Raw genomic sequence first — 21,525 nt, forward strand, 5'->3', positions numbered from 1 at the left:
GTCTCCTGGAATTATGGGTAAGAGGAGTCGCCCACAAGCAGTGGCAGATCCCTGATTTTCTCAATGATCTGCCAGTGAGTCGCGTAAAAGTCATCTCATGGAACTGATGAATCCCACCAATGAGCCAGTTTTCTGCAAATAAGAGGAGCCACCAGGGAGCAGTGGTAAATTAATATTATAATTCCCAGTTATCCATTCGCAGCTGCAGCAATTACAAGAGTTGTTTTCAACAGATTGGTGCAGGTATAATAATATTCTAAGCCAATAGTGCTCATAACACATCTCCTTCGCTCTTACCAACTCTAGCAAGTGTCTTCTACATTTCTTAATTGCATCTATAATACACATTCGGCTCACCCTCACGCTACGACTGCGTGTGGCGAGCAACCCACGTTGGTTTTGAGTGATGTGGTTGTGGCGCTCAGCCGTCATGTTCCCAAGCGAGCCGGAGCCGACCCAGCCATGCCCCGGCTTACGCAGCATCACGGCTGGAGTTAATCGTCACCGGGAACGCGCGGCTCGGAGCTCCCACGCCTCACGTGGTGGTCCAGATCGGATGTTCAACACCCAGCGACATTCACTTGCTAAACGTGGCACTGTGTGCCACTGTCACAGCCCGTAATCGTGTTGTGGAAATTGCCCCTCAATTGTAACCGTTTATAAATAACTCGGGCCTTCCAGGGCTCCCTTGCAAAAGAATTGTTGTGCAGTAATGAATCTTACTGAACTCGCACATGGCTAAATAAATAAAACATAAATCGTGAGTTATGTCTTGTATTAAACGTAGTTCTATCTCTACAATAATAACACGGGAAGAAAATATTTTTTTCAGATGTCACACTAAGAAAAGTGACCGCTGCTGTTTGCAGTATGAGGTGAATTCCCATAATATATGGAATAACTGCGGGCATCAGCAAAGAAAAGGAATAAGCTGTTAATACAACGGGCCCATTCACTAAAACTGGAGGCAAGACTGCCTTCTTTACAGATCTGGGAGATCATTTACACAGACTGCATTCTGGTTCGGGGGTGAGTCACATCATCGTCTGCCATAAACACTCCACTGCGGGATGAAGGCTTTCCCAAGCCGCCCACACCTCTCATGATCTTGAGATACAATAATAATCCATATTCTTTGGGTCTTTCGGTAAAGTCACGTAAATAGGTTCAAAGAAAATCACCTATCTACGTGACTTTACCGAAAGACCCAAAGAATATGAATTCCTGCATATTTAATAATAATCCACTTGGCGTCTGCACACGAACTAATGGCATTGTTCCATCTCCTTGGTAAATGTCCTCTGGGAGGCTCTCCATTCTCTAGCTGCACCTCCATGATTGTTCTTGATCATCACCCATCATCCCCTCTGGTGATGGATCCTCCTCAAACCCACTCCACTCTTTGGAATTTTCTGAAAATTGGATGGAGGATTAAAGGCATCAACAGAAAGAGAGTTGTCGTAATCATCTCGGAGTTGCTGATGATGACATTCATTGTAACCACTGAAAATGAATTCCAGTAATCGATTGAAGAACTTAATAAAAAAAAAGGCTGGAAAGGTTGGCGTAAGATACACGAAAGTCACGTAAAATAAGTTTGGAAGGACAAACTCAAAAAACACAGAAAAATATGTAAACCTATGGACATTTGCGAAGGTGGATCAGGATCAGCATGACATAAAGAGGCAAACGAGAACAGAATGGAGTGCTTTCATCAACTGAATTGAATTATCGAAAGCAACTTACCAAAGTGCTTGAAGAAGAAGATTTCAGTTGGTGAGTGTAATCCGCTGTGCCACGTGGATCGTAAACATGGGCATGGACAGAGAAGACGGGACAGCTGAGGAATACGCAAAGAGGCACGGAGAAATGCAAACATGGAGTTTTATTAAGAGACAGGAAGAGGTTCACGGGGATTGGGGCAACAAACTCGAAGTAGACGCCTCATGTTGACTTAAGTAAAATAAGTGGATAAAGTAAGAAGCGGAAAGTGGGCTTGGACAGGATTCTCAGCTACGAGGGATAATGCCCGCTGGATGAGACCGATGACTGAATGGCAGCCCAAGTACGAAACATGCCGACGGCACGACCACGGTGGAGATGCAGCGATGAGATCAACTCATGTGCTGGAACAATATGGATTTTGGCATCGTAGGACCATGATGGATGGGGATGGCGTGGGGAGGCCTCCGTCTCACGGTGGGGAGGCCGAGCTTGCAGAGCAGTGCAAAACACCACGCTGGTCTGCAAGGCCCGTTGGTCGATGGATTAAAATGTTATTCTATTTCAGTATTGAGTCAGATACATTACGACGACGCGTGCTGTTGTAGTCGTGAGGAGGCTGCGGCCGCCTCATGTCGAGGTGTTGTTTCTTGCCAGACGGTCGTCCTATCTGGAGGGTTGTACAGTGCCGCTAATCGCATCGCACCTCAGCGCCACGGTGGCGTTATGTAACGACCCCCTCCCCCCCGCACAACGATCCCAGTTCATCACACCCCGAAGCGGCACGCCGACTCGTGGGACTGGGCCCCGTTCCGCATCGGCTGGAAGACGCCGGCGCCGCTGCGTCGCGAGCGGCGGCGCGGCGAACCGCCGGGAATTCTGGCGACGGTGGTGGCTGTGGAGCCCACGCGTGCGGCGCGGTGCCCTTGATGATGATGGTGGCAGTGGTGATGATGAGTGTGGTGCCCTTGGTGGTGGTGGTGAGCGCGGTGCCCTTGGTGGTGGTGATGAGCGCGGTGTCCTTGGTGGTGGTGGTGATGAGCATGGTGTCCTTGGTGGTGGTGATGAGCGCGGTGTCCTTGGTGGTGGTGGTGGTGATAAGCGCGGTGCCCTTGGTGGTGGTGATGATGAGCGCGGTGCCCTTGGTGGTGGTGATGAGCGCGGTGTCCTTGGTGGTGGTGGTGGTGATGAGCGCGGTGTCCTTGGTGGTGGTGGTGGTGGTGAGCGCGGTGCCCTTGGTGGTGGTGGTGAGCGCGGTGCCCTTGGTGGTGGTGGTGAGCGCGGTGTCCTTGGTGGTGGTGGTGGTGATAAGCGCGGTGCCCTTGGTGGTGGTGATGATGAGCGCGGTGCCCTTGGTGGTGGTGATGAGCGCGGTGTCCTTGGTGGTGGTGGTGGTGATGAGCGCGGTGTCCTTGGTGGTGGTGGTGGTGGTGAGCGCGGTGCCCTTGGTGGTGGTGGTGAGCGCGGTGCCCTTGGTGGTGGTGGTGAGCGCGGTGTCCTTGGTGGTGGTGGTGGTGGTGATGAGCGCGGTGTCCTTGGTGGTGGTGGTGGTGATGATGAGCGCGGTGCCCTTGGTGGTGGTGATGAGCCGCGGTGCCCTTGGTGGTGGTGGTGGTGAGCGCGGTGTCCTTGGTGGTGATGATGAGCGTGGTGCCCTTGATGGTGGTGGTGGTGGTGGTGAGCGTGGTGCCCTTGGTGGTGGTGGTGGTGAGCGCGGTGTCCTTGGTGGTGGTGAGCGCGGTGCCCTTGGTGGTGGTGGTGGTGGTGATGAGCGTGGTGCCCTTGGTGGTGGTGGTGAGCGCGGTGTCCTTGGTGGTGGTGGAGGTGATGAATGCGGTGCCCTTGGTGGTGGTGATGAGCGCGGTGCCCTTGGTGGTGGTGGTGAGCGCGGTGTCCTTGGTGGTGGTGGTGAGCGCGGTGCCCTTGGTGGTGGTGGTGGTGATGAGCGCGGTGTCCTTGATGGTGGTGGCGGTGGTGATGATGAGCGCGGTGCTCTTGGTGGTGGTGGTGGTGGTGGTGATTAGCACGGTGTCCTTGGTGGTGGTGGTGGTGAGCACGGTGCCCTTGGTGGTGGTGGTGGTGAGTGCAGTGCCCTTGGTGGTGGTGGTGGTGATGAGCACGGTGCCCTTGGTGGTGGTGGTGGTGAGTGCGGTGTCCTTGGTGGTGGTGGTGGTGGTGCGCTTGGTGCCCTTGGTGGTGGTGGTGAGTGCGGTGTCCTTGGTGGTGGTGGTGAGCGCGGTGTCCTTGATGGTGGTGATGAGCGTGGTGCCCTTGATGGTGGTGGTGGTGATGAGCGTGGTGCCCTTGGTGGTGGTGGTGGTGAGCGTGGTGCCCTTGGTGGTGGTGATGAGCGTGGTGCCCTTGGTGGTGGTGAGCGTGGTGCCCTTGGTGGTGGTGGTGGTGATGAGCGTGGTGCCCTTGGTGGTGGTGGTGATGAGCGTGGTGCCCTTGGTGGTTGTGATGGTGGTGGTGAGCGTGGTGCCCTTGGTGGTGGTGGTGATGAGCGTGGTGCCCTTGGTGGTGGTGGTGGTGATGATGAGCGTGGTGCCCTTGGTGGTGGTGGTGAGCGTGGTGCCCTTGGTGGTGGTAGTGGTGATGAGCGTGGTGCCCTTGGTGGTGGTGGTGGTCGTGGTGATGAGCGTGGTGCCCTTGATGGTGGTGGTGATGAGCACGGTGTCCTTGGTGGTGGTGGTGGTGAGCGTGGTGCCCTTGGTGGTGGTGGTGGTGATGAGCGTGGTGCCCTTGGTGGTGGTGGTGATGAGCGTGGTGCCCTTGGTGGTGGTGATGAGCACGGTGTCCTTGGTGGTGGTGGTGGTGAGCGTGGTGCCCTTGGTGGTGGTGGTGGTGAGCGTGGTGCCCTTGGTGGTGGTGGTGGTGAGCGTGGTGCCCTTGGTGGTGGTGGTGGTGGTGAGCGTGGTGCCCTTGGTGGTGGTGGTGGTGATGAGCGTGGTGCCCTTGGGTTCCGCTCGCTGCCCTTGGGTGTTGGACACTGCCACGAGCGCGCCTGTGTGTGCGCAAACACTCCACTGTACGTGCACAAACACTCCACTGTACGTGCACAAACACTCCACTGTACGTGCACAAACACTCCACTGTACGTGAACACTCCACTGTACGTGAACACTCCACTGTACGTGCACAGATCGTGCGGTGCATGTTTGCTATGTAGGTTATTTTTCTCCTGATTTTTTTTTACATTTTCACGGGAAGACATTTACAAAGTGACTGTTGTAATTTAGAGGGTTTTATAATCAGACCAACTCTATATTTGAATCGTAATTCCCGATGTAATATGAAGAATAATTTACACATTTTGTCCTCCGCAGATGCAGTGGGTGCACTGTCATCTTTTTTTGGCTTTTTAAAAATGTTATTACGTGTGTGCTATTGATGACAGCCTACGTCTTGAATCCCACGCACTTATCACTGCTATGCGGAGCACTAATTCGCCAGAAGTTGGTATCCTGCTGCTGTCATATGTGATATAATTTAGAGTGAAGCAGCCGGGGTAACTGATGATCCAGAACTCACCAATTCACTGCAAACACTCGCTTACCAGTGGTCAATCGCCTCATCATCGCTCTTCTATCGCTACTACCATGGTTACTGTTCCTGTGAACTCAACTCACCGATTCGTCCACCCATGTTGAGGACTCGGTCTACCGGGGCGTCTCATCTCATCCATTTAACCTCCGTGCTGCAGGTCACACCAACTCGCTCACACGCCCACTCACTCACTCAACACCCACGCACGCAGTGGGGGGGGGGGGGCTCCCAACGCAACTCCTTGCCTGCTGCTGCCCGGCGGGGCCTTCCCGACCCACGCTCGCACGCGAGGGCAGTTTCACGCCAAAAATATGTATCGATTTTCTGATCGAAATCGGTGCTTAATTAATAACATTAGTGGCCACCAGGCCTTTTAAACGTGATGTAATTTGCGGTTGTTTATTTCCCGTCTCAGTCGCCCCTATAGAATGTTGCAGCTAAAGCTGTGGTCGTCCACAGAGCCGTATATCAGTTGGGTTTTCACACAGAGGACACGTGTACAGGAGCTTTAGGTGCGTCGTGATTACGTATCTGCATTATACACACATTTGTTGTTTACATTTTCCTGAGAGGTTAATTACGTGAAAGTTTTCGGATAAAGATACCGTGTATATTTCAAAAAAGTGCTTTGGCTAGCCGAAATGTCATCAATGTTCCTCCTGGGAAGGGAATAAAAATACCCGAGTTTTATTGGCTCACTAAATCACGTCACGTTTTCTGCCTCCGTCCCCTCGGGCCTCGCGGCGCGTGCAGGTGCTGTGATGCATTGCGCCCGCGGCCTGCGGCCTGCTGCGGGTGCTTGCGTTGACATGCGCTCCGCATTACGAGGCCCATCAGACCCCGCAGGGAACTCCCCGCTTGTTATAAGCCCTCCGCAGGCAGTCGGAGCGTCTCGTTACGTAACCACGGTCGCGAATGCCGCTCGCGCTCGAGGGCTGTGCGGTGGCCACTCTGTGACAGAGTGAGTTGGTTCGTCACAAATATATGGAACTACTGCACTTATTACAGGCGAATTTAAGTAAAAATTCATGCTGGTGGTTTTTGTTGTTGCTTTGTGTCATATACATTTTTGGAAAATTTTGTGGCGCATTAGCCAAACAGGACACACTCCAGTATGCTGGAATTATCGATAGGCCAAAATAGTACATACATGAAATAAACAACAACGCACACATTGAAATAACTAAAATCTGTGGGTGCCCAAACAATTGTATCACATGGTTAGCCAAAAACATTGCACAAACATAAATCAAAGTAACGTAACGAATTCCCTGGAGCGTTAATCGGCTCGATCAGATGGTCTTCAGTCTGATGATAGCACAATTAAAATGAAGTTACAGAAATATTAGTGGATATAGGATGTTGACTATTGTACCAATATGTAAACAATATAATAATTAAAATGCAATTGTAAATGAAGGTACAAAAATCGACAGTTTAACATCAAATTGTTATTCATGTGGCAGAGTTGCCACGGGTCAGTTTGACGCAGTTGAATTTCAGGTGTTAGGGGTATCACTGATTTTGTAAATGTTACATTTTTATACGGGTTTCCAGATGTTTTGTCACACTCATACAGGCATCTGCCATGCACATTCACACGGGTTGTAGGCTCATTATTGACTGATGATCAATTATAGCACAGTTGCATGCATTACAATTAATCATTTTCACTAAGAGACATTACCAGTATGCCCCGCCTGCTGTAGAGTGGACACTAAAGATTTCGTAACCCCATTTGAAAAATTAGACCATTGTGTGCCGGTATCATGGTCCAAATTTGCAACAATTTTAACGTTTGCCCACAAATGACTAAATTGGAAGCACACACAGCAACATCGCCCCCTGCTGTGGAACTACTGCAGACCACCGTGTCTGGGGAACACAGAGCGGCACGAATGCCAAACGTGTATTCGCGATTTAATTGCATCTAAATACAGAAACCTGAATACAGACACCTGAATACAGACATATGTATTCAGATGTTGTGCAGTTAGCCAAGGTAAGGAAATGTATCTGATATTGCAAATGTTTCAGAAAGAACTACACATTGTGTTTAAATAGCTCGTAAATGCTCACCAGTGCAGTGTTTGTGTTGATGAACCAATTGCATCTCTTGTTCTGGCAGTGAAAGGGTGAATGGGGGTGAGAGTACAGTCATTGTGAAGATATGGAGAGTGCCTTTTAAACAAAGATTGACAAATGTAATTGTCGCCAGTCGACGACAGCGATCCAGATCGCCATGAAGGAAGCAATTATGAACAGAGCAATTTAGGTCTTACATGAAATATAAAGCGAGTGGTAAATTGGATGAAGACTATATGAAGTTACAACTGTCAGTTCATACTTAATATCTTCCATTATCAACACTGCCGATCGTCAACAAATACGGGGGATGATTCCCTTTTGAGAACCGCAGATGAAACGTCAATGTTGTGCGTAGGTTGTGTGGACGATCAGCCTATTGTAAATGAGACCCGCACAAGAAGCCAACACACAAACAAGGCCCCAATGCAGTGTGTGGACGATAATCGAATTGAGTTCTTGTAATTATTTCTCAATTTTATTTCATGTGTGACTTTACAAAAGAGTAATAGGCATACACAGCTGTGACTGATTGCTCCGCCTTCTGTGAGTATGAATAATGTATTCAAATCAGCAATATTGGGGGTGTGGCACCATACATAGTACCTCCATCATGCCCCGTGGTGGCTCTCCGATTTGCACGGTTGGCTACCTAGGGTGTGAACAAAGTTCAACATACATACAAAGTGCAGTCCCCAACTCTTATCTCTCTGACCTCTCTCTTTATGTGCGATGAAGAAGGTCAATTGACTCTAACGTCGCCTATTAGTTACTGTAATTTTCGATGTTGGGCCATCGTGTTATTGGCGAACGTGTTGAGTTGTATTACTTGCACTGCTGCATTGGAGTGGTCCAGGCGGAGCGTTGCAGAGGTGAGCCCGGCGCTGTCTCCTTAGAGGCCAGTGGTGCAGCTGGTGGGGCGATTGCTCGGGTGCGGCCCACGTGGGTCCTGCATTGCCAGAATTCTTGAACATCTCGCTGCACTGTGTCTGCAGCCCCGTTAACGTTGCAGTGTGTTGCCGTGTTGCTGGTAGACCATAAACACGTTTTAAATATGCAGCGCTCTCGATTTCTGCGATTTGGGCTTTCGTTAATTAACCACAACGCATTACTCTTCCTGCACCGTGCTAGAGGGCACTCACTGCACGGCGTGGTTGCACGTGTGTCCGCCAGCTTGCTCGTGGAATCTCGAGATGCCTTGTATCCGTCACCCTCAACTCCTAATAATCCTGAGGTTGGGCTGACTACATTAATTATCCATCAATCGGCACTCCTACTGTCCACTATTTTGCACATAAGAGGAAGCGTTACGGAACAGATAATAATTTAATCTTCTAGTCTGCATTCATCCACAATAATATGAATGTAGTACTTTGGTATTGGCGCAAATGTCACGAAGGCGATATGTTCCACAAACAGTCTGAAGTATTTTTTTATGGAAGGGGCGATGTTGCTATGTGGGATCCCAATTGAGTAATTTTACATTTTGACCGTGATGCTGCACACAGTTGGCCTTCTCCTTTTGAATGACGTCAAATGGATCTTTAACATCCACTGTGGAATTTTGAATTAAAGCTTTCGTGACTGCAGGAATTCATATCCTGTGGGTCTTTCGATAAAGTCACGTAGAACCAAAAATTTGTTACCAAAAACTACGACGTTTTGATCGCAACACAAGCAATCGTGTTACGATCGAAACGTCGTAGTTTTTTGTAAAAAAAAAACAATTCTACGTGATTTTACTGAAAGACCCAAAGAATATCCACGGCGGAGCAGATGGCGCGAGGCATTTTATGGTTAATACACCCACAGTATTAACTAGGACGGCCTTCCAGTGTCGAACCGAAAAACGTTGCAACAAGTGGTGAACATGCCACCACTGTGCCATGTGACCACCCAAATAAAAGGGGTGATGTTGATGACGATGGCTAAGATGGAGCAGGGGCTGCTGCTGCTGCTGCTGCCATCGATGAGCAGAAAGAGGCAGAGGAAGGGCAGCAGCGGCCATACCTTGCCACGGTGACGGCAGCGCGGCCCCGGAGAAGGGTGTCACGTGGCAGAGGGGACACTGCACTCTACCCACGTGGTGGGCAAATACTGTATAAGACCTGTCTGCTGATTGCACAACAGCCATGGATGATGCCGAGGGCGATGGAGATGATGATGTGTGTGACGACGTGGAGAACGTCATGTTTGTCGCTGCCTCCAGCCACTCCCGTTGTCGTCTCGGAGGTGAAGACGGCACGGGTTTTGGCAGAAGGCCCACTGTTGCCATTTTTCAACAGAAAAAATGAAGAATTATCAAAAATGGCAAGAGATTCCGCAGATTTTTTTTGCCAAAAATGCGTGGATATTGTTATTCTGCCGACTTGCAAAATCGTAAATCAGGCACCACAAAAAGGATACTGATTTGTTAAATAAACATTAAGTGCATAATCGAGGTTTTTTTTGGGTTAGAACGCGTAAATATATATGTCGTTAAACCCGCCACCACCCGACGCAGCAAACTACTGTAGTAAGGGTTGTCACGTAAACAGAACATGCCAATTCGTCACTAGTACAGCACACCGGTGTGTTGGAGAGCCATCTAGTTTCATCAGGCGACAGCCAGATTTGTGAAGTCCACCTGTTTCGTTCCTTTAAGTGGCACACTAATTATAAACAATGGGTACATAATAACCACACACGCAGACTTATCTCTGAGAATTATGGATATCTGTGAAAAATAACTTCATAGCTCATCAGATTTCTCGAGGAGATTCTGATTCTGAACCGAAAGATCTCCACGGTACATTACTGCAGCAGACTCCAGAGGCACAGAGATACACAAGGGACACAGAAAGACAAAAGAAGCAGATACGCGAATCAGAATGGACAGACACATACACACAGAGACAGAGAGAGACACACGGAGACAATGTGACAGACACTTGAGACACAGACAATGACACAGAGAGACGATGGGACTGGAGGTGCACGCGCAGAGCGCGCCTGCCCAGAGGCGCTTCTGACTCCTCGCGCCGCGTTTCTCCCCTCCTCACTCGCGCCCTCCCTCCTCACTCGCGCCCCTGCCACCACTGCAACGCGCCCCGCTTCACCCATCAGCTTGCACGTGGGCCAAAACAAGGTCTGCAAACACAATTGCAGAGTGATAAGTTCCCAGCGCCGCATCGTTATCTACTGCACCAATTCACACGGGGCATGGCACGACGCATTGTTTTGACAACGGCTCGGATGATCAAGAAGAGCATGCGCCGTGTCCGTGAGCGCTCCAACTTGCTCGCGGCCACGGAGATCGCCGCGTGTGCGCCTCTGGTTGGTGACACGTGGACCTTTAAACGACGAACTTTCTTTTGGGATGGGTGTATATTGCGGTAAATCTGAAATATTCTAGAGAAAAAATTGTTCAGCTCATGATTATTAATGAGGGGGGGGGGGGGTGCCCCATGTGGAGTCACGTCACCCGCTAATGGTTATTGGGGAGGGGTGCGGCATGTGGAGTGACGTAGCCCCCTCATGGTTATTGTGGAGGGGTGCAGCATGTGGAGCGCGCGATCTTCTTGTGCGTTTGTGTACATTTCCACGACGACATGAATATTAATGAAGGGGGGGGGGGGCTCTTTTGCAGTGACGTCAAGCACGGATGTAGCACTGTGCTGCGTATATATTTTTTTACCGTCACTTTTTGTAAAGAAACGTCATATTTGAAGCGACTTTGCGTAATAAATCATTTAATTCAGCACGACCTTCCTCTGCATTAGTGTAAAAATCCACCCACTCACGCCATCCCAATTCAGTCATTTACAGGTATTTTTTCAAATTTAGACCATGATGCCGGCACACAATGGCCTGCTATTATTGAATGACATCACCGGGTTCTCTGACGTCCACTGTGAAGCAGACAACACGTATTTTACCGTGAAGACACGTGCAGTAATAACCAGGGAGTCCTGTCAGATTTCAACCGCGAACCTCTTGCAACAAGCGGCAAACCCTGCAGAGCTTGGGCCATGATCTCAGCACGTGACAACTTAATTTTGTATTCATTTGGAAAACAATGGACACAACAATACACCTCTTTGTTGGGTCTGGTAATCCACCCGATGGCATCAGGAGTTGCTGACTATCTCGTGTTCACACCTCCTGTGTACTCAGCACATACCGCTACGTGGAGACTACACTACGCTAATAGGAGCGTCCGTGCCTCCTATAGGCAGTGGTGGGTATGGTGGTGGTGGTGGTGGTGGAGAACAGATTGCACTTCACCATGTTCACAACACGGCGACGGTTGTGTTGTCTCCTGGTTCCGTTTGATTGGGAGTTATACCTTAACGCAACTTTACATGACTTCGAAAAATTATCTCAGAAATTTATTTTAATTGTTTAATTGTAGTGTTGTCAAAGTATTGGTTAATAATGAGCTTTATTTAAAATTGTTAAAAGGAGGAAAATGTAGGCGATTTAAATGTAAATGTTTTTGTATCTTCACTGACAATAGATTTGTGCTCTGGTGATCAGATGTGGGTAATTGGGTCTGGTGGATCGGTTTTGACCCAGATAATCACATTCCCAGAAAATTGAGCCTCAAATAATTGGAGCCGTATTTGACATTTTATTATAGAGGCCTTCAACAGTACTCAGACTCGTCTAAACAGGCAACGATCGTTTATGCAAACTTGTGCACGATTCACGTAGTAAACCTCAAGTCGTACACCACTGTCTATTTGTTTACTATTATCATCCCACTTATTTACCCAGAGTCCCTAGACTGATTTTAAGGAAGGTCCTGCCAAGTGTTTTCAGTTGGAGGTAATGTTGCTGCCGTTTATTCCCAATTGAGTAATTTATAAATGCATTTTCAGAATTGGGATATTTGGTCAATATCGGTTACATTATTTTAGCGATGGGAGGAAACCGGAGAACCCGGTGGAAACCCGTGCAGGACAAGAGGAGAACATGCACACTGCACAAACTGAGCCCGTGTTGAGAATTTAATTCAGGAAATAAAACCCTTTAAGGTTAGGTGGGAACCTTTCAAAAGATCGTATCACATTTTTCCATGGAATCCTAATTTGGTGTTAGTATATAGGGAGCAGCTAATTTGGATATCCACCTTCACTGTGATGGAAAAACACATTAAACCGATAAAAAGAGCATTCGTGTTCTGAAGATTCGAAATCTCTTTTAAAGATGCAGCGGGGCAGGTGCCCCAGCTGCATGTCACGGAAGTGATTGATGGTTCCCGTAACGTAGTTAACTGAAACACCCATGAGTGTGAAACGCCCTAGGAAAGAGGATATTGGGAGGGGGCAGTGTTGGATAACAACTGAATGGCAGCTGTGGATGATTAAATGCAGTGGCACCATACATAGCATGCTGCTTCCTGCAGAGGAGGGTGCTGGAAGGGAAATTAACTTGCAATAGGATTCTGTCAGCCGTTGTGAATCTTTAATATTTTTTGGCCGAGGTTATGAGCATTTGTCCTGTCGGTTGTTGAACGTGGATGACGCCATCGAGCCACGTTCCCCAAGAGGGGACTGGAGATGTCTCCTTGGAAGAGGGCCTATGAGCTCAACTATCGCCGTGCACACATTTTTGATTGATCATGGCATTGTGCATTGCATTAAAATGTTCCATTTTTCTCGCAACAGGAGCACAAAATCATTTGCTTTCGTGCACGACTGGGTGTTTACAACGTGCCTGCGTAAGATTTGTAGTTTTCGTTTCTCTGGCCCTTGTCGCAGTCCTACCTGATGTCTCCCTCTTTTGTGAATTTGTACTTTTCTAGGCTATCGGGGCCATATTCTTTGTCGTGGATCAGCTCGGGCTTCAGCCGCTCCGTTGCTTCCAAAGTCCCCTGAGCTGGGACCATGCTCAGAGCTGGCTTCGAGCCAGCTCATTTGAGTCAGAGCCAAGCTGAACCATGACTAAGTATACCACCCCATGGGGGACTTTCCTGGACAAATTATATTATTGTCTCGTTGTTTTCACTTATGGAGTCTATTTTTATAATAATCTTTTTCATTTATAAGGTGCTTGCTTAAATTCCTCAGCAGCTCAAATCACCTTACATCTCATCACATCTCAAATATTAAAATGCCTCCCCCAGTGGTAACTATCTCTTGCGTCACAACTTAGCACCAGCCTGCAAGCAGGCATTAGTCTGCCTATAGGGGGCAATGATTTCTGTGTGTATTCTCGAATTATTTGAACCGTGGCCTGCTTGTCTTGGATGACATCAGGGGATCTGTAACATCCACTCTGAAGTAGACGGCAGAGTATATATTCTTGATACATACCGCAGTAATATCCAGGGCGTACTGTCGGATTAATACTGCAAACCTTTGCAACGAGCGGCGATCGCTCTGCCGCTGGACCGAGAGACCGCTTATTGTGGACGTGCTGCAATTAAATCAGTGCCCGGGTATAATGTAAATATAATTGTCCACAAGCACGGTTTATCCGCAATCGAGGTAATGCACCCACAGATACCGAGGAGTTAACTAGAGCAGAAGAATGCTGGAGCCCGATGTTGTTGGTGCATGGGAAAGGCCTTGATGTGGCAGAGAGAAGGAGTGTGGCTCACACAGGCGGCGGAGAGAGTGGCCTGCGGTGACGCTGCGTGCCTCTGACTGGCGTATGGATTGTGCGCTTAACCCGAGGAGTTCGTCGCATTCGTTTGACTTGTCCTTTGTTGTTATTCCATTTATAACGTCTAGAAAAGGTTTCTGGTGTTCGTCTTGCGTCGTTTCAGCTGCTTGTAATTATTGACCAGCGCTAAGTGTGCTGCAGACCCTCATGCATCTTTTATGCCTTCACGTTGAAACATTTATGATGGTGGTGCTGCAGCAAATTTTTACTCATGCCTGCAGAGCAGCCACCTCGAGCGAGTTTATTACAACCCCAGGGGCATTTCTCAGCACTGAAACCGATGCTGAGGTTCAAGGAAGTGTATTGAAAAATCCTGACACCAGCAGTGAAAATTCTATTAAATTCTGTGGATGAGTGATGTTCAGAATGAGTTCGAGAGTGGAGTTTACCACGATGCCTCGCCTTGTCTGTGTTTTACAGAGAGCCTGGGTGCACACATAAACATAGAATCCGATCCTATTCACATTTATACTGGATCTTAATCATAACTATCTACGTTTAGTATCCACACCATTCTTACTGCGCAAGGCGATCACGAAGGCGCTGTGTTTCACAGACACTGTCTGATGAGCACGGTTGGATACACACGGTGCAAAAGCAGTTCAACATACAGACATAGTTTCACAGTCGGGGACAATGTTCTTGTGTGATATCCCATTGAGTAATTTGCAGTGTAATTTTTCTAATTAGACAGATTGTTACCGTCATGCCGGGATACATTGGCCTACTCGTTTAAAATTACATCACAGCATTGTTAACGTCCACCGAAGCAGACAGTACGTAGTGCTTTTGTGGTTAGCACACACGGCAGTAGTAACCAGGGCGGCCACTGGCATTTGTCCTACTGGACATCTGTGTAACCTAATTGGACATCTGTGAGCAAGAGATTCACAGCTCCTCCTGAAGTCTAAATAAATATTCTGATTCTAAACATTTGAACCCTGAGCTTCCTGGGAGAGCGGCGAATGCACCTCCGCCGGGCCGTGCCGTGCGCATGAATGCAAGGCGAAGGTGCGACGTCTGGTTGACCACGTGATCCATTGTGATGCTAATGTGTCCTGTGGATCGCATTGCTGATGCCTTTGCCGGTAATGCATCTGTACGAGAGAAGACCAGGGCTCACGAAGTCTCACACGGTGCAGTGAATTGCTATGCTGAGAAGTCATTGAATAATTACAGTAAAATATAACAGCGTAGTATTTACATATATAGACGTTAGTCAGTGTATTTTATTTAACTGGGAATCACATCTAGATATAGCTATTAAAGTATATAATGTTTACATTTCTTTACAGCAGCCTTCAACACGCTCCGATTCTGGAGGACTGAACCACGCTCCGTGGTTCGGCAACTCCACGAATCTCACAAATTCAAGAACTCGTCCTGAGGGCGTCAGAAACATTCACCATTTGTGTCATGTGACTTCAGCTCAGTAACCATGATGTTTTTTTTTTATTTATGGACCCATTGAGCAGAAATCTATATTGCTTCTATACCGGGGGTCTCATTTAGAGTGTTTCAGCTGCCCACTCGGAATGTGTGACTGGCCGATGAAGCCTACCACTTTGTGGGGGTGTCAAAAGCGGTTGTCCCGAGGATAAACACTGTGGAATGTCCACCCCTGGCACAGGACTGTGAGCAGGACATTAAGGCAGCAGGAGATCACCGTGACTCTGGGCGGGCGCAAGGATCTGTCGGCTGCACAAACTCGGCCACGCCACGACCATGTGTCCGCTGGCACGCAACCCGGGCGATGCGCTATCGCCCAGGGGAGGAATGCCACAGCAGCATTGGGGCCAACCTAGCAGCTCAGAGCGGCGAGTGGTACTCTCTTTATCTCTCTTTATCGACCCTGGAGGGATGATATTGGGCTGAGTCAACCCCCCAGTCTGGATGTGAACATGCAACATTCCGTTTGTGGGCCACTCACTCTACCACCGAGCCACCCAGATGTACAACCAGTCAAGGTTAATAACGCTTTTAAGAAACAATTATTTATTTCCAGAATGACTAATTGGAATACAACCCTTACATCACAAGGTGCACTGGGCACTCGAGCTCACATTTGACTGGTAGCTCTCAAGACAGAGCTTGATGAGCTTCCGCTGGTCTTGCGAGAGGTCCCTCCTGATGTGTGAACACTGGCAACCCGGCACATTCAAGTGTGTCACATTCATAACGCTGCTCTTGTTCGCAGTGACCTCCTTGCCCTGGGCTATCTGGAGCGGCATTTTGATGAAGATGGGAAACCCGTTGAGAAGCAGGTGACACACTCAATGCATTTGTATTCACATTGTGCATGTACATGGGGTCATACACAAGCCACACACAAGCCAGATGAGGCGGCCACTGCTTCTCAGCGTGAGCTGCTGCTGAAATCCGCGTGTACACGTCTCCTGATGCACACAGGTACTTTTGTCAACCAAAGGCAATGGTTTACCAATTTCCACGCAACTGTGGAGCCACTCGGGGTGTTGTGTTCCACCCGTGTGAAGACCGTTCATTCAAAATGCAGAGCGTGCGGTCAGCATGGCGCGTCCACGAACTGCGGTGATCTGGGCACGATCCATCAAGCGCCAATGCCCCTCGCGGTCGTTAATCTAGGTTGGTACAAAGAAGCAATGTTGATCCCACTGCCTTCATTGATGATGTTTTCCTTTACAGATTGATCAGTCTTAATGTGCCCCATGGGATGTGTAAAAAAGCACACTTTTATTTTTTACGTGGAGGGACCAATTTGTGGTGGTGGAGGAGGAGGCGCATTGCCCGCGACTCGGCACGCTGACTGGGCAGCCAGACGCATGCCACCTGCGGCAGGAGAGAGGCCGTGTGGGCACAGTCACCTGGACCCCACCTCACTGACGCCGGGATCAGTTCAGACGAATCCACGTGCGGTCCTCAGGGCGATAGTGCTTGTCGGTCAAGTTAAACCAACGCCTTTCTGAAGATTGTCGGTGGACACTGCCATTCATGAGACACAGAGGCACTTGTCAGTGCAAGTGCTTAATACTCGCACCGCATTGTGCCCAGTCGCGAGGGCAGAAGTGTCTGCCCTCCATACGCCCGGCTCATATGGCAGCACGCTGTTGAGGCTGTACTAAATTACATGTGATGTCTAAATGCCTCAGAGGTGCTCTCTGTATGAGACGTTTCAGTAGCTGTGCTTCTTTGTGGTGTGAGCCTCCTCCATCATCGTGCTGTTTGGGTCGTCTTGCTGCAGGGCGGTGAACTGTGCCACTACCACGGCAAGCTGAGAGGGATCCCCGACTCCTTCGTTGCTGTGTCCACGTGCCATGGGCTGCAGTGAGTGCTGCCAGCACACGGTGTCAGCGGCCAGCAAACACAATGAATCCCACTTCTACTCTGGATACCAGGGATGAGTTTGGGATTTTAAATGTTCAAATATATGATGGATAAATATGTATTTGGATCATCCAAAAATTATTTTGGGGACATTTGTATATCGGTATAATTTTCAGAAATGTTGCATGAACTAAAACACGTTATAGTTTATGTTAATAGAAGATGCGATTCTATTTGCATACGCTAGACTGTCTTCACTTAAATTGCAACGTCTTCATGTTCATCCTTAAATATTTAAAGTGTTGTCATTGGACAACAATTTAAATGTTTTGATGAAATAACGTGCTCGTTTTAAACGTTTACAAATTTGACCACAAAACATGATGGTGTAATGAGTGAAACAGGTTTATGGCATCTTGTTGTTTGGCTTTATTCTGTTTGTAATCACTTCATTATGCCTTCACATGGGGGACGACCTTCACATTTTCATTTTGAAAACTAATTGTCAATTGGAAAAAAGCATTTTTCTGCCACACTGGCTCACTCTTTGGCTTGTCCGCTGCTGCAAATGTGCTCTGTACAAAGGTGTGGTGGGCGGGATTGATGTATTTTTCATTTGGCATTCAAAGTGTGGCTGGCTGTGTCTGCTGATAACACAACATCAAACGGCTGCGTGAAGGGAGAGGGCTGCAGCGGCCCTGGTGCTGAATCACCGCCTGGCGACGGCGAGGATACAAAGCGCGACCATTGCTTCCTGGCTCACGCCGGGTTGTTAAGCGGCGAGCACGTTGCTGTGGTGGCGGGGCGCGTTGTGTCTTGTTTGCGTGGTCTGCTGATTGCTGCCCATTCCGGATAGCGGCCTTTTTCTGATCGTGAAACAAAGGCAACGTCACCCATTGTCGTCATCGGAGAGGCGCCCTGCCCCGCTTTGTTTTATCACGGAGACACTTTCAACGCTTGACCTTTGATGTGACGTGAATGGCCGGCGTCAGGGCACTGGGCTCTTTATCGCAAGGTCATAAGGTCACACCCAGTCATGGTCAACTGATCAAGTGTCTTTGTCTTGGAGGCAAAGCAAGCACGGCGAGGTGCTGTGAGATTTCAGGAACTGAGACTTTTCAAACGGCATTCGGGACTGGCCAGTGCTCATTATTGTGCCGATTTTGGACTTTTATTTTAATTATCCATAATCACAGCATCTGATTGAAAACTTGTTTGTTATCAGTGTGTGTGTCACGAGTGGTCCAGAAACATGGTCACTCATAAAAAATAGAGAAAACTTGAAAAGTGGGCAAAGAAGCGGAGAGAGATGCATGCTTGTAATTACCTAAATATATATGAAATGGAGCGCATAAATTAGAGAACATACACAGGTGAATGATATTATTATCCAAACTTAATAAAAGTGGTTGGCTTGGGCAGGACATGTGACGGCTAGAAGGATCATGAACGCTGGTCAAGAAATATAACGGAGCGGCAGCCAAGGGATGTAATGCGTCTGTGCGGGTGCCCACCGCGGAGATGGAGCGATGAGATCGGTCCACGTGCAGCGGGTGGATTGTTGCAGCGCAGGATCGTGAGAGGCGGTGGTAGATTGGGGAGGCCTTCATCCAGCAGTGGATTCGCCATGGCTGCTGTGGCGCCAGTGCTGCTGTTGCTGATGATAATCCCAGCCTCGTGGCTGTGCCTGCTTGTGCTGTCCCTGCAGTGGGATGTTTCACGACGGCAACCACACGTACCTGATCGAGCCCGCGGGACTCGCGGACGCCCAGGTGAGTGCTCCCGCACGCACCGTGCGGAGCTGCTCGCGCTCCCCGGGGAGAGCACCCAATGGGCGGCAGGGCGTGCGGCACACGTGGGATTTGTGTTTTCAATGTAATGTGCAGCACGCTACTTTGCACTTTACAAAGCATTTGTTGGCAATCCTGATCCAGTAATGGATAATGCGATGGCAAGGACCAGTTTTCTCAATGGGACAAGTATTGTATAGCAATAGTTCAAAGTTATTCTCATATAAACAGTTTCGTCATAGTTCATTAGTTGTACCAAATAGTTGTTAGATTATGGTTATGATTAAGGTCCAGGTTACGTGGCCCGAGGGTGATGTCCGATGGTCCATGTTGAGACAATTCACTCATTCGTGACCTCACCTCATTGCAAATGAGAGTCGTTTTACATTCGTCAATGACACTGACAGATACATTAGAAATATTCGAACTAAAATAAATCCATGCTGCATTTTAAAAAATGCACACAGTCACCCCTGTGGAAGTAAAGAAGCAACAAGATTGTTACGAGACAATTATGCCAAATTACAGATGTCCACACGCAAGGAGCCAAATTACAGATGTCCACACGCAAGGAGCTAGCTCGGCTCCACACTCCGCTTCGCGTCAAGTGGTCTACATCGTTTAGTTTGCCAACAGAACGAAATAAATAATTAGCAGCGCAATAATGAACATTCCCAGCCATTAATATCTGTAAACCGCATTGGAAGGTTCCGTATTCCCATTTGGTGACGGATACTCGGTGACCTTTTAATGCCTCTGATGTTTCCCGGAGCCCGCACAGCTCCCTCCCTCTAAAGGAACCCTTACATCAATATTTAATATACTCGACAGCATTGAAGCTTCAAATCTAGAAGCATTGACGCTGCCATATCACGTTATCTGCCACTTTCCTACTTTGAAACATGAAACTCGTAGATATTTGACAATCCAATGATCTCATTTGCATGACGTTTTATGAGCATCGCCACATTCATTAGTACAGTTAAATAAAAAATGTATAGCAGACTCTCATCAGCACATTCACTGGCAGCTTTGGGGGACATTATAAATACCAGCGTCCCCTTCAAAGCAAGGTTGGTGTGGTGACTGTTATGTCCATTTCAAAGTTATCACCGCTCAAGATATTACAGCGCCATGTGACTGGGATTTGTATAGCATTTAATTATGGTCCAATTGCACCTCAGACTACAAAACAGCGTGGCATGCGTGCCGTGTAGACTGCTCCGTATGCACTACACGCATTATCGCCAGAGCTGTATATTCCTCGAAATGACAGACAATGGCCGTGTCCCAGACGCACGTGCGGCACCACACCGAACGCGAGTTGCAGGACGGAGGCGCCCTCTGCAGGGCGAGATCAGTGGCCGGGCTTTGACGGGGTTCACGCTCTGGAACATTCCACCCGTGGTGCACGCGGACAGCAGCGTGTGCAGGAATAACCTCATCGTGAATTATGATTCAACGTTAATTCGAGATTTGAAGTTTTCGTGACTGCCAGCATTCATACTCTTTGGTTTTTTCGGGAAAGTCACGTAGGTAAAAAATTAAAATAAATTAAATCACGACGTTTCGGTTAATATTAATCTTGTGAAGAACAGCACCGTCACTCTGTAAAATGCAACAGCACGTGTGTTACAAACAGCATTTCTCCCGAGTCACCATTAACCATGTGACTGGTATATCCGCGCGGTCATTCAATAACCCTGCCAGCCACCTACAGGCCCGACTCAGTCATCACAAGCTGCTGTACACACATGCATTGATGCACTGCACAGCACATCAGGACTTTCACAGAACCACACTTTACTCCCTTGCTGCACAAGGACATAATTAAAAGAGTGATCCATTCCTAATGTGCCACAAATGGCTATATCGTGTGTGTGCCCACGTGTCCTTGTTTTTGTTGTGCAGGAGGCACAGCCACACATTGTCTATCGAGGATCAGACCAAGATGTTCAGGCGTTCCTTCCTGGTTAGTCTCTTGTACTTATTCTCATGTCATAAGGGCTCAGATGAGGAACTCTTCGAGATTCCCTTGTCAGTGATGTGTCTGTTCAGTTGCTTTACCTCGAGTTGGTGAATTGCAGGTATGCCCACCCATCCACGTTGTGTGAACACTTTCACTTTCGATGTCTGCTGATGTGGCTGCGCGTCTCTTCATCCAGAGCTGGATCAGACTGGAGGCCTGAACACGAGTGCAGGGGGGGTGGGCCTACTCAACAGTGCCAAGGTAAATGTTCACCGTGACTGCTAAACACCGCGTGTCCCCCGTGCTCGCACCAGGCCCTCGATTACACTCTCCATCCAGTCTTGCCGCATCCCCCGCCTAGGATTCGGGAAATGACATGCATTTGGGTAGCAGGAATTGGTTTGTAATGAAATCTAGTGCCAGTATTATGTTGAACTTTATCGTGGACATCTGTGAAAA

General features: G+C 48.5%; 1 protein-coding gene across 1 annotated transcript in view; it reads left to right on the plus strand.

Moving 5' to 3' along the window:
• Window positions 1–21,525, plus strand: part of LOC144721109 (disintegrin and metalloproteinase domain-containing protein 11-like) — a 124,801-nt gene that overhangs the window by 21,144 nt on the left and 82,132 nt on the right. Inside the window, exons 4-8 of the mRNA XM_078598491.1 lie at window positions 16,202–16,268; window positions 17,225–17,307; window positions 19,016–19,079; window positions 21,009–21,069; window positions 21,263–21,327. Of these exons, the coding sequence (XP_078454617.1) occupies window positions 16,202–16,268; window positions 17,225–17,307; window positions 19,016–19,079; window positions 21,009–21,069; window positions 21,263–21,327 (340 nt within the window). The remainder of the gene's footprint in view (window positions 1–16,201; window positions 16,269–17,224; window positions 17,308–19,015; window positions 19,080–21,008; window positions 21,070–21,262; window positions 21,328–21,525) is intronic.

Source organism: Lampetra planeri, chromosome 10 (assembly GCF_965212315.1).
Source record: "Lampetra planeri chromosome 10, kcLamPlan1.2.h2, whole genome shotgun sequence".
Taxonomy (NCBI): domain Eukaryota; kingdom Metazoa; phylum Chordata; class Hyperoartia; order Petromyzontiformes; family Petromyzontidae; genus Lampetra; species Lampetra planeri.